Genomic DNA, 12,903 nt, shown 5'->3' with positions numbered 1-12,903 from the left:
AGGAATGGTAATGCTAGAAGAGACTTCTGGGGGTCGTCCGGCAGCTGCTTCTTAAAGAATCCGCTCGCTGTCACCGTGGCCAGATCCACTCTCCTGCATCCCTCCTCTCGCTTCTCTGACTCCTCTCGAAACCAAGACCGCCCAGTCCTTCCCAGACCAGCCCGCTGGACTCTCGCTCTGCACGTGACCCGCCTTCCCAGACACACCCGCGCTCACCGAGCTTCACCGGCTCCATCGTTTTTTGTCAACCACGGCGTGTTTTCCACTTAGCTCCTTGCTTTTCCTTCAAGCCTTAGCAGCGCGATTTCTCTGTAGTCCCAGAGGGAAGCCCTTTCCCCGCCCCTGGGATCCTATAATTTCGTGATCTTGCTCTCACCCTCCTCCATCCTGGCCAACCTCCTGCCTCTTTCCCTCTGCACACCGATTCCTGTCTACACCTGCTGAGCCGAAGGTCTCCCCAGCAAGTAGCGAGCTGATGTCTTCTTAGCCCTTAAAACTTTCCAGAAGCTTGGATTATAACTGTTGCTTCACAGGCATAATAGCCTATTGACTCCCCCCACACCCCAGCCCACCACGATGCGTGCCTTCTGGCCGGATCTCAAGGCTTTATGCTCTGGCTTTAGCTTCAGAGATACCTGGATGTCTGCGTGTTTTAACCTCAAATATCCACTTCAAGCTTTACCACCCCGCGTTATGCCACTACACCAACCATCACAGAATGAAGAGGGTGTCCAGTCTTTGTCCCCAGCTCCCAGCCCAGAGCCTCAGGACCCAGGGAATTTCCCGATAGGAGAGTCTTTACCACCCCCAAGGAGCCTCGTCCAGCTGTCCCTGAGCTGACACCAATGGGGTTTAGGGCCTTTGGTGAGAGTTTCCAAGGAGGGACTGGCCATGCCGGCGATGCCAGGCATGTAATGAGAGGGTAGAAGCTTTCAGTCCCATCCCCCCAACCTCCCAAGAGCAGACTGAATTCAAGCACCTGGCTAATGGTTTAATTAATCATGCCTTTGTAATGAAACCCCAATAAAGACTCTGGACAGCAAGGCTTGGAACGCTTCCTGGTTGGAGAACAGAGCTGTGTGTTGGGAAGATGATGAACCAAACTCCAGGGGGCGGGCCTCCAGTGCTCCCGGCCCTTCCAGCCCTCCCGTCCTGTTTTTCCTCATCTGCCTGTTCATTTACATCCTGTATAACAAAATGGTTGTGGTAAGTATGGCCTTTTTCTGAGCGCTGTGAGTCATTCAAGCAGGTTGTTGAACTGAAAGGGAGGCCGTGGAAACCCCTGAATTTGTAGCCAAGTCGGGGGGCGGGGGGTCCAAGTAGTCTGAGCCCCCCACTCACAGCTGGCATCTGAGGAGGACCTCGCCCTTTCACTGTGAGCCCTGCATGGCCTCCAGGTAATGTCGGGGTTGGAGTGACCTGTAGGACCCCCAGCTGGGGTCGTGCCAATGGCCTGGGGTTGGAACGCATCACTGCTCTTGTCCAGAACAAGGGCAAAGGATAGAGCCCTTGAAGAAAGAGCGACCACTCTGCCTTTACGTCGTCTTAGCCTACAAGGAGATGCCAGACCCTTCCAGGTGCCCCAACTCACACTAGAGATATAGAAGGAGACCGTAAGGCCATAAGACACTGCCCTAACCTCACAGGGCTTATGACGTACCTAGAGGTGCATCACCTGCACCCCTTCACTAAAAATGAGCAACTGTGTACAGCTGCGTGATCAGTGGGACGGGTGTAGTGGGCTAAGACTTGGAACAAGAGAGAAAGTAAGCAGCTCAGAACGTACATACCAAAGGAAGGAAGGAGCCATCCTGGGCCTTTCCTGCCACTGTCTTCTCAGCATTTGCCAGACGTTTAAGTTCATTCAAAGCAAAGATAAGAGCGCGTCCGCAGTGATCAAGAAACACGCCACTGGCCGTCATTGGAAGGCTTGAGAACACCAACCCTTTTCTCAGAAGTTGGGCAAGTCCCGGCAATGAATAGGGTATAACTAAGCCCATCCTTTCCTGTACAGACGGTATTTCAGGATAAACAGACAGCTATAACTAATAAGGAAAAACATCTTTTTTACAAAAGGATTCAACTTAATAGTTGTTGAAAGGGTGAAAATGAGAAACATCGCTGTTAGGCAACCTTCGCTGAAATGAACCATGAGGCAGAGACTACGGAAGGGTGGGACCAAGGAGGAGATGCCGGCAGGGGGCGCTCTGTGACGGAAGTGGGCAGACCGCCACTCCCCAAGCCCTCCGTGGGATCAGGGCATCAGGAGGAGAGGACTTGGCTGTGCCTGCCGGTGGGAGGCAGTGTCGAACACACAGCACCATCCATGAAATGTTTTGCCAGGTTTAAAAAAAAAAAAAAATGGCCATAAGAACAAAAGGAATTGAGTTAGCAAATCCCAGAATAAATGTGGAGGCCAGACACACTTCATAGGGGGAGAACGTCAGAGTAAAAAGCCAGGAGAGGAACTGTCGGTGAAAGAGACAGGAGCCAAGACCGCACAAGAGTCCAGTTAGGCAGAGCTAGAGGTCAAGGTCCCAGGCCCACTGGCCACTCTCAGTTACCCTGGCAACAAGGCCGCCACTTACCCCAAAAGAAGTAAACAGTGATTAGAAGCAGGGCTACACGTGGCAAGCGGCCAGCAGCCCAGGAGGAGTTTGGGAAGGGTTTGAGGGGGAGACCTTAAATGAGATCATCAACGGGAAGAATTTGCCGATCAAAGGATCTTCTGGAGCCTGTCTGCTGGAGGGTCTTCGACCCCTTCTCCAGACAAGTTTGGTCAAGTCGGAGCAGGTGAAAAACGGAACCGCTCTGCTTCTGTTGCTTGACATCAGCGCCCGGGATGGATCTCACACAAGGAAAAGATGCAGAAAATCCACTCTCTGTCTTTCCTGGGGCTGCCCCGAGTGGGGCATAGACCTGGAGGGGAGCACAGGGAACAGAATGTGAGGACTCAGTAACCCAGCGCAGCTGAGAGATGGAACCAGTCAGTTCCATCCGGGCGCCCACGTGCCAGGCATGGGCACGTCTGATGGAATTCCTCATATATGCACCGACCCCAAGGCTCTTCTCTTGCCTTTCCCTTCGTTGGGGGCCAGTCTGGGAATTGCAAGGGAGAAGCTCTCGTGTTCTAAGGGACAAGGCTCCAATTGATGGAGCAGGAAGTCATCACCAGGGGAAGGGGAAAGGCTCAGTTGCTGTTAATTGTGTATATAGGGTAAGGGTTATGGGGGCAGGAAAAGGGATCCTTCCCCAAGGCTTGGCCGCGGTGAAGAAGGTGCCACTGTGAGCTCCAACAGCGGGAGAGGAAATGCCGCTAAACACACAGGATGCCTGGGGAAGCCAGGAGCGTGGCAGACAGAATAATACCCCCCCCCAAGGATGTCCATGCCCTGGTCCCTGGACCCTGTGGATATGCTACCAGGGACTCTGATGGTGGGAATAAGTAAAGGGTCTTGAGAGGGGGAGAGGAATCTGGGTATTCACATGGGCCCAGTCGAATCCCATGAACCCTTAAAAAGCCCAGAGCCTTTCCCACCCAAAGGCGAGAGATTCTGCTGTTGGAGACGCAGGAGGACGTGTGTGGCTGTGGCTGGCTTGGAGATGCAGAGGGTCCCGCGTCCAGGAACGCAGGCCGCCTCTGGATGCTGCAAGTCACGCAGGAGAAGGTTTCCTCCTCTGGCCTCAATGCCAGGGAGGGGCCAGAGAGGGGGGAGGAGGGAGAGCACCCTATCCCTGATCTCTCCTCGCTCCTACCATTCCCAACATAAAAGAAAAACACCTGTTTTCTAAAAATTGTCCGCGTGATCTCACGCAAGGGAGCGTGTCAGCCCACTTACACGGGGCGGTTTCACACTCCCGGTCCGTATCGCAGGCCTGCCGGGGGTGCGACTCCGGGGGTGCCATCCGCACCGAGCTGTGTCTGTCGGGCTCACACTCTCACCCCCGTTCCTCCCTCCGTCCCCTCCTGTCTCCCGAGGATCTTTCCTTCCACTCCCGCAGCCTTTGCTCTTTGCTGCCATCTTGTGGTCATCGAGAGAATTACAAGTCCTAAAAGGCAATGAGGTTTGCTTAAAGCCCCTGGAAAATGTTAGGGGAAGAGAGAGGTTCCCTCTTCATGGGAACCGTGATCCAGACAATAAAGCATATTTAAGCAATCTGTTATTTCCGCATACTCACTAGGAGCAGAGAAGGGAGAGGCAACCAACGGCCCTTTAAAAAGCGTAGGGACGGGCGCCTGGGTGGCTCAGTGGGTTAAGCCGCTGCCTTCGGCTCAGGTCATGATCTCAGGGTCCTGGGATCGAGTCCCGCATCGGGCTCTCTGCTCAGCGGGGAGCCTGCTTCCTCCTCTCTCTCTCTGCCTGCCTCTCTGCCTACTTGTGATCTCTGTCAAATAAATAAATAAATAAAAATTTTTTAAAAAATAGCGTAGGGACACTGGGCAGATGATTACTGAATTAATCCTCTGAGGAATTTCCGAAATCATTCTATGGTGTATATTAGAGAGATAAATCGGTCTTGCAGGGCGCCTGGGTGGCTCAGTCAGTTGAGTGTCCAACTCTTGATTTTGACTCGGGTCATGACCTCTGGGTCATGGAATCCCCACATTGGGCTTAGCGCTTGACTTTGAGTCGGCTTGAGGTTCTCTCTCTCTCCCTCTCCTTCTGCCTCTCCCCAACCCACACTGTGAACATAAGTAAGTAAATAAATAAATAAAATCTTGAAAGAAAGAAAGAGAGGGGTCTTTCCCCTTGACCTCGAATGTGACCAAGAGGAAAAGAGGGATTCAAGTCTTCGAGTTTGGCTACCTTTCCCACTTTTTAAGAATTCCCTATTAAAAGGTTAATGCAGGAAATCCTAAAATATTGATGGAATTGTGCTCATGGATTAGGATGCTGAATATAGTTCAGATGACAATACTACCCAAGGCCAAGCACAGATTTAAAGCCATCTCTATCAAAATCCTAATGGTATTTTTAATTTTTATTTTTTTAATATTTTATGTATTTATTTGACAGAAATAGAGAGCTAGAGAGCACAAGCAGTGGGAATAGCAGAGGGAGAGGGAGAATCAGGCTCCCTGCCGAAGACAGACGCTTAACTGACTGAGCCACCCAGACGTCCCCGCTCATGGTATTTTTTTATGGGAAATGAGAAAAACTCATCCTAAACTTCATGGGGAATTTCAAGGGACCCAGAATAGCCAGAACAATCTTGAAAAATAAGAACCAAGTTGGAGGACTCACATTTTCTGATTTCAAAACGTGACACGAAGTTACAGTAATTGGAACAGTTTGGCATCTGCATAAGAATAGACAGACAGACCAACAGAAGAGAACCGAGATCCCAGAAATGACGGCTTACATTGATGGCCCACTGGTTTCAATAAAGGCGCCAATGTCACCCTTTTACAGAGGAGAAATTGGTCTTTCTGGCACATGGTTTTGAGAAAAGAGGTTGCACACATGCCAAGAATGAACCTGGGCCCTTACTATACATCGTATACAAAAATTAACTCAGAATTGATCCAAGACCCAAGTTCTAGGAGCCAAAACTATAAAGCCGTCGGAAGAAAACAGGCATGTCTTGCACTTAGCCATGGTTTCTTAAACTGTGACACCCGAAGCATAGTCAACCCAAATAAAAATAAATAAATTGGATTTTGTCACGATTAAAAACTGTGCATCAAAGGACACAACCTGGGAGTGAAAAGACCACCCACCGAATGGGAGAAAACTTTTGCAAACCCTATCCGATAAGGGTTTCATACCCCGAATATATAAAGGACAACGACTCCACAACAAAAAGACAAGATTGCCGATTTTAAAATGGGCAAAGGAGTTAAAGATAAACAAGGCTGGGAAATACATGGAAAGATGCTCCACGTCATCAGGGAAATGCAAATCAGAATCCTAATGGGCCGCACTTGGCCCCCAGGAGTCTGCCTATCACTGAAAAGCCAGAGAAGCACTGGGACAGGCGTGGGGAAGCCGGGACCCTCACATGTTGCCGATGGGATTGTAACACCATATGGCTGCTGGGGAAACCGTCTGGTAATTCTCCAAAAAGTTACATGCAGAAGCTCTGTCTGACCCCGCAATTCCACCCCGAGGGATACACCCGAAAGAATGGACCACAGGTACTGCAATAGTCCTAGCAGCATCATTCTCGGCAAGCCAGAAGGCAGAAACAGCCCATATGTGCAGCCACAGACCAATGCAAGAGAAAACTGTGGCCCATCCGTGCAATGGGAGAGCAGTCAGACATGAAAGGAATGACCTTGAAAACATTCTGCTAAGTCACAGAAGCCAGACACAAAAGGCCAACTATTGTACGATTTCACGTATACGAGAAATCGAGAAGAGACATCTCCAGAGACAGGAAGGAGATCAGAGGCTACCAGGAGCTGGAAGGAAGGAAGAGCAGAGGGTTCCTGCTCGATGGGGACAGAGCTCATGTCCAGGATGATGAAAAAGTTCTGGAGAGAAACAGAGGTGATGATTGCTGAGTATCGGGTATATCATTATGAGTGATCGCACCCCTGACAGCGGCTGACGGGGCACATCTTAGGTCACGTATGTTTTAACCACAATAAGAAAATCATAAATAAATACACACACAACCTGGGAAAAGACCATCTCAATGAGTCCACAAGAGCCCAAACTGTGGTAATAAGTGGGGATAGGAGGAGAGGCTGGATTGTGAAGGGATCTTGAGAAATGAGAATCATGAAAACAAGCCCATGGCACATGTGACCTGCCTTGCACTGTGTCCCGACGCGTTACTAACCCTTACATCGTGAGCCCGTGGCTTCCGTAAGATCATAAGTAGGCGGAAAGCTGCAGATAGCCTGGACTCATAGGAATTGTCCCCTTAGCACTGTCCCTGGCCGACAGGACCAGCCCCCACCATCTTGCAGAGACCAGAGCAAAATGAAAATGCAAGACCCCTTGGTCAAAAAACATGGAGAGTTTTTCAAGACCGTGACATCAGAGCATCGAGCCAAACACACCTCGAGTGAGGAGCCCATGCGGCTGGCCCTATCGGGAGCTGAGAACTAGCAGGTTGCTGAGCAGGTGCTGGGAATCCAGGGGCGCTAGATGGACATAAAGAAGAGAGAAGGGGCGGGCGGGAGATCCCACGGTGTCCAGTGGGGTTAGCGTAGCCAGGCCAGACTGGACAGGTGTAATACTCCGTACCACACCTCACCCTGCTCTTCGCTCAGCCTCGGCCAGGCTGGACTCAGCTGGTCCCAGAAGGAACGATCAGAAGCTGCTGAATGTCACTGTGTTCCTTGTGGCCGGCGCAGAGCTCTTGCTTCATCATTTTCATCATCTCATTTGATTTCTGCCTACAAGATAGATACTTTCCTCCATCCGATGAAGGGAGAAATGGAGGCTCAGAAGGGCTCTCTTGCTGCAGGACCCTGCCGGATCTTGACCAGGAGACCTTCTCCTGCTCACACCTGGGACCCCTGCTTGAGGAGTTTCCTCCCTCAGACTCAGCTGGAGGTCAGTGAGCCTTGTCCCTTCCACAGTCCTTTGCAGGACTCCTGAAAGCAACGGAAGGCTCCACGTCTCTCCCCCTCCCCCCCCCCCCCCCCCCCGCTCTCATCCTCCAAGTCTCCTGCAATAAACAGCCCAGACAGGCCCAGTGCCAAGGCAGAAACTCCATTAGCAAACCTGACTCTGGGGGCACTGCCCGGCCCTGCTATTTCAAAGCCGCTCTGAGTCAAAATGTCCCGGCTAATGGGCAAAGCATGCCTCACTGCTCAGCTTGATTTAGAAGCCCTGGAGGATGGATGCCTCTGTTGCCGCAGCAGAAAGTCTGAGCCAAGAAGGCAGGGAGGGAAGGGACCCCGCTGGCTGGCTCTGTCTGGCCCGGGGGCGGGGCAGAACATGGGAAGCACTGCCAGCGTGGACGGAGCGCTCGGTTCCCTTGGGCCGAGAAAGGAGATAAGCACCTCATCACCCTAAATCCTCAAACTGCCTTCCAGGTTGGATACTGTGATACCCATTTTACAAATAAGCAAACTGAGGCCCAGTGAAGCCACTTCCCCGGCCCAAGGGCCCACAGCTAGTAAGGGGGCTGGTGGAATTTCACCCTGGACTGTTCTGCCTCCAAAAGTAAAGCTTTTAACCCCTTAACTATATGGACTCCTGGAAACCCAGCCTTGGGGGGTGAGTGAACCATGTGGATCTCAGCTTGCGCCGAGAAAAGGTTCCAATGGCCACAGGTAATCAAAACCAAAAGATTCTCCTTGAGTGATAAGAGATCTACTTCCCAGCTAAGCTTCAAGCCCAGGCTGCAGCCCCTATTCAGTGTGGGGCCAGTGACCCCCTCTCATTTGTAATGATCCAGGCCCCAAAGGAGGACCCTCACCCACGGGGGGGTCAACAGACCCTCCCGAGAGCTTGGCAGACTCCCTAGCTGCAGCTCCCAGGGCCCGCCACCAATTAACCCAGCCAGCAGGCGTTGGTTAAAATGAAGATTCCCGTCTCATTACTATCACGATTTGAAAGTAGTGATGAGAAAAAGTGGTATTTTTTGAGAGAGCTCCAACAAGGAAATGTGATGTAAAGGTTTTGTGATCTGTCCCGATGCCACCGTCTTACCCACTGCCCTGTGCTTTGTTGCCTGTGTTCGAAGCAGAAGGAAATACTACATGGCAGTTAAAGGTTAATAAGATCATAATTTTCTTCCATTCCAGTTCAAGGGGTCAGTGGTCCCAGTCTGCAGGGTCTCCAGGTCCACCAAATCCTCAGGGAATCACCCCACTTCTGCCCTATCCTTCTTCCTCCAGACGAACCCCAGATTCCATTTCCCACCCTGAATGTTGAAACCTGTGGCCCCTGCAAGGTGTTTCCGTGGCCACACCCAGGATCATCACGGACAAGTTCTTGTTCAAGATTGTCCCTTGAAACCTCCAGAATGAACACGGGCCTGCCAGCACCAGGACTATAGCACTTCTGACCTCCAGAGCCGTGAGACTATAAGTCTGTGCTTGAAGCCGCTCAGTTTTTGGTCATTTGTTAAAGCAGCCATAAGAAGCTCATACAGTGACCTTGACAACGACCTTTTAGTTTTGTGGGCCTCCTGGTGCCTCTTCTATGCAGTGAGAAGAATGATGTCCATTTCCCCCACCCATGGGGAGATTTAAACAAAATAATAAATATAAAAAGGCTTGGAAAGTGTCCTATAAATGAGGATTGGAATTTTTGGTCCATTGCAGTGTATCCTTGGCTACCTCTCTCTCTGGCTGTTCGTTTTGGGGTCAGCAGCTCCTCCTCCTCCTCTCTCCTTCCACTGCCTCTTCCGTGCTGGGGAAATCTCCTGTTTTATCTTCCTCGATCTCCCCCTACAGATTCAGCTTCTAGATAAAGAGCAGGTGGCCAGCCAGGGGTCAGTGGGTTGGCCAGAGCCCCGGCTGGGAGGCCGTGGGAGACAAAATCAGATTGTCACAGCAGAGAGGACAACAGCCGGTGACAGCCACTTCCTTGTCGGCAGCTGGGCTGCCTTGTCTCCCTGACCCAGTGGAGTCCCCCCTGATGCCCATTAACCACCAAAGGCACTGGGCAAGCCAGGACAACTAATCCTGCTAAGGAGAGTCAAACCTGCTCTCTGCATGCTTGCCTTCCTCGGAGGGACCCCCGCCTCTACCAAAATTCACTCGTCATGCCTTCACTCTCCGAGGACATGCTGAAGTTGGCAGCATCGAGTACATGACAATGATGTTGATTGCCCACTCCACGGCCACTCTGCCCTTCTTCCTTGCTCCCAAAACTGTCCACCGAGTCTCGGGGGATGAGCTTTGATTGGTCTAAGCTAATCCTGGCATCCTGTGCTCTTCTATCTCCCTTCTGTCCTGTACACTGTTGTCTGAGGCTGGTGATTTCTAGAGCTTCAGCCGCCATCTTCTGACTTTGAAGGGACCATGCTAAGGCTGAAATATCAATGTCTATGTCTATTTTTCCTTAATGTCTATTTTTTCTTCCTATGTCTAGAAAGGAAAAACTGACGGATGAAGAAGCCTTGCTAGCTGGAGTGGTTAATTTTATGTGTTCCCTTAGCTAGGCTATGATGCCCAGATGTTTTGTCACCTGCCAGTCTAGATGTTGCTGTGAAGGCATTTTTAGATGTGATTATCATTGAAATCAGTAGACTGATTAAGCAGATTACCCTCCATAGTGAAGGTGGGCCTCATTCAATCAGTTGAAGGGGAGTAGGAGAGAGAAGGGGGGTAGAGAGAGAAAGCAATTCTGGTAAAAATGTGAATATTTGAAAAATCTGGGTGAAAGGTATACAAGAATTTATTACATTCTTCCCAACTTCTCATATGCCCCAAATGAATTTAAAATAAAAATTTAAATCAAAAAAAGGAGGGGGAGGGAGCCAGGTTCAAACCTGGTTTATCTCACATAATGCCTGGCCTTTCTTTGGGAATCTGGAGTCAGAGTACCAGCTTCTGGATGCCCGGGAACCAGCTCAGGTCAGTTATGGTCCCTCTCATAGTCAAAACCAGTGTCTCCTGGGGTACCCAGGTGGCTCAGTCAGTTAAGCATCTGCCTTCAGCTCAGGTCATGATCCCAGGGTCCTGGAATCGAGCCCTACATCGGGCTCCCTGCTCCGCAGGGAGTCTGCTTCTCCCTCTGCCCCTCCCCTCCGCTTGTGCACGCTCTGTTTCATAAATTGAAATCTTTTAAAAAAATTATAAAACATTGCTTCCTTGAAGCTATGAAGGTTAATCCCAACGAGCCATGGGAATCTTTTCCGAACGGTACAGTACCATGTACACACCAGCAGAGCTACGTTTTTATAGCAGCAGATCCTCCCTCCCTCATGGAGACTTCGGGAGAATTTGGATTTTCATAGGCGAGATTTGCTTGGAGCTATGTGTGCTCCTATTGCGGCAGAATAGGGCACAAGATTCAAATCTGGGCTGTCCTGTTTAGCGGCCATGGGATCTTGGGCCAGTGCTTGTTTTCTGTGCCTCCGTTTCCTTACCTGGTAAATGAGACTAGTAATAGCACGCTGCTCATAGGAGTGTTTGTGAAGGCAGAGGGCTGTGGCAGGCACAGGGATGAAGCCCTGTAGCCACCAGCTGTCATCATCACCAACTGTCATGGTCCTGTGCCTAGCCTTTGCTGGTTGATGACACTAAGTTAGTGACTTGTCCCTTCCAGCCTCTCTGTCCTCCTCTGTAAATGCAGACAATGCTACAGGAGGATCAGATCATGACAAGTATGGGACACACTTAGCCCGGTGCTGGGCACACACTAAGCCCCTCCTTGGAGGGTCAGGGGAGAATCACAACCTGCAACACCCACTAGGACGACTACTGTTAAAACAAAACAAAACAGCAAGTACTGATGTTGAGGGTGCAGAGAAATCGGAACCCCGTGCACCGCGGGTGGGAAGGTCATTCCGCTTTTGTGGGAAACAGCGGGGCAGTTCCCCAAAAAGTGCAAGACAGAATCCCCCAATTGTATTAGCCTGGGCTGCCATCACAAAACACTATAGTCTGGGGGGGGGGGGGGGGTCAAACAACATTCATTTTCTCACCACGCTGGAGGCTGGAAGTCTGAGATGAAGGTACCAGCGCCTCTGGGTTCTGCTGAGGAGGGGTCTCTCCCTGGCTTTGCCTGCGGTCACCTTCTTGCTACACACTAGCATGTTCTTTCCTCTGCGTGAAGGCAGAGGAGGAAGGAGCATGAACGCTGTGTCTTCCTCTTTTTCTAGGGCCACCAGTCCTATCGGGTTAGGGCCCCACCCCCATGACTTCATCTGATCTTAATTGCCTCCTTTTGGGATCTGCCATGTCTCCAAATATACTCTCATCGGGGTTTAGAGCTTCAGCACGTGAGCTGCGGAGGGCGGGCGCAATTCAGTCATAGCGCAAATGAAGGCTCCCGCAATTCCACTTCTGGGTTTCTGCTGGGAAGACCTGAAAGCGGGGTTTGCACGCCTCCCTTCAGAGCAGCAGTCTTCACAATGGCCAAAAGGTAGAAGTGGCCCCGGTGTTCATTCCTGGGATGAACAGGAAACCAAACGTGGTGGACACATACGACGGAACCTTCTCCAGCCTCAAGAAAGGAAGCCCCGAGCCGGGCTACAACATGAATGAGCCTTAAGGACATTATGCTAAAGGATAAAAAGGTCGTCACCAAAGGACAAATACTGTATAATTCCATTTATATGCAGTATCTAGAGCAGTCAAAGCCATAGAGACAGGAAGTCAAATGGGGGTTGCTGGGGGCGGGGCGGGGTGGGGGTAGGGTGGAGTGGGGAGGGGGAATTGGGGGTTTATTTAATGGGTGCAGTGTTTCAGTTTTGCAAGATGAGAAACTTCTGGGGGCTGATTGCACAACAATGCGAATACACTAAAACACTACTAAACTGCACAGTTCGAAATAATTAAGGCTATAAATGTTATGGTATGCATTTTTGCCACAATGAAAATAAATTAAAAATAGATAAAAATTCATTACCTGGAAACCCTTCCAGCATTAGAGCCATGGGCCCAAAGTGGGCCACCAGGGGGCGTTGTGTACCCATTCCCGGTTCCTCCACAGCCTCTGCCTTCCTCCCCCGCAGCAGGAGCTGGAGCTTTCTAGAGGGGGCAAAAAGCAGGAGGGTCCTAGAGAAAGTTAGAGCTCTTTCTTCCCTCACCCGGTTGGACCAGCCCCAGAGCTGCACCCGACTCCGGCCACAAAGCCCTCACTGTTGGCTCTGGCCCTGGTCTTTCTCAGGGTCCCTTCCTCTGTGCTGGAGACATGCGGACTCCTGGACGAAGGGTGAGGTCCCTCCCCACCTAGCTAGCTTCCCCGCAGGCCTCCAGACTGCCCAGAGGCTGGAGAAGAGGGAAACAGGAGTCCCCTGCCCCAGGGTACCCAAAGATGAGAG

The 12,903-nt window shown here is 51.0% G+C and overlaps 1 protein-coding gene across 1 annotated transcript in view; it reads left to right on the top strand.

Annotated features, from left to right (window-relative positions):
- Positions 1–1,043, top strand: part of LOC131811001 (2'-5'-oligoadenylate synthase 3-like) — a 44,808-nt gene extending 43,765 nt beyond the window's left edge. The window contains 1 exon segment of the mRNA XM_059138989.1: positions 1–1,043. Coding sequence (XP_058994972.1) covers positions 1–270 — 270 coding nt within the window. The 3' untranslated portion in view covers positions 271–1,043.
- The last annotated feature ends 11,860 nt before the right edge of the window (positions 1,044–12,903 follow it).

Source organism: Mustela lutreola, chromosome 11, assembly GCF_030435805.1.
Source record: "Mustela lutreola isolate mMusLut2 chromosome 11, mMusLut2.pri, whole genome shotgun sequence".
NCBI classification, from domain to species: domain Eukaryota; kingdom Metazoa; phylum Chordata; class Mammalia; order Carnivora; family Mustelidae; genus Mustela; species Mustela lutreola.
The sequence above is the reverse complement of the archived record's forward strand: the minus strand, read 5'-3'. Positions and strand labels throughout refer to the sequence as shown.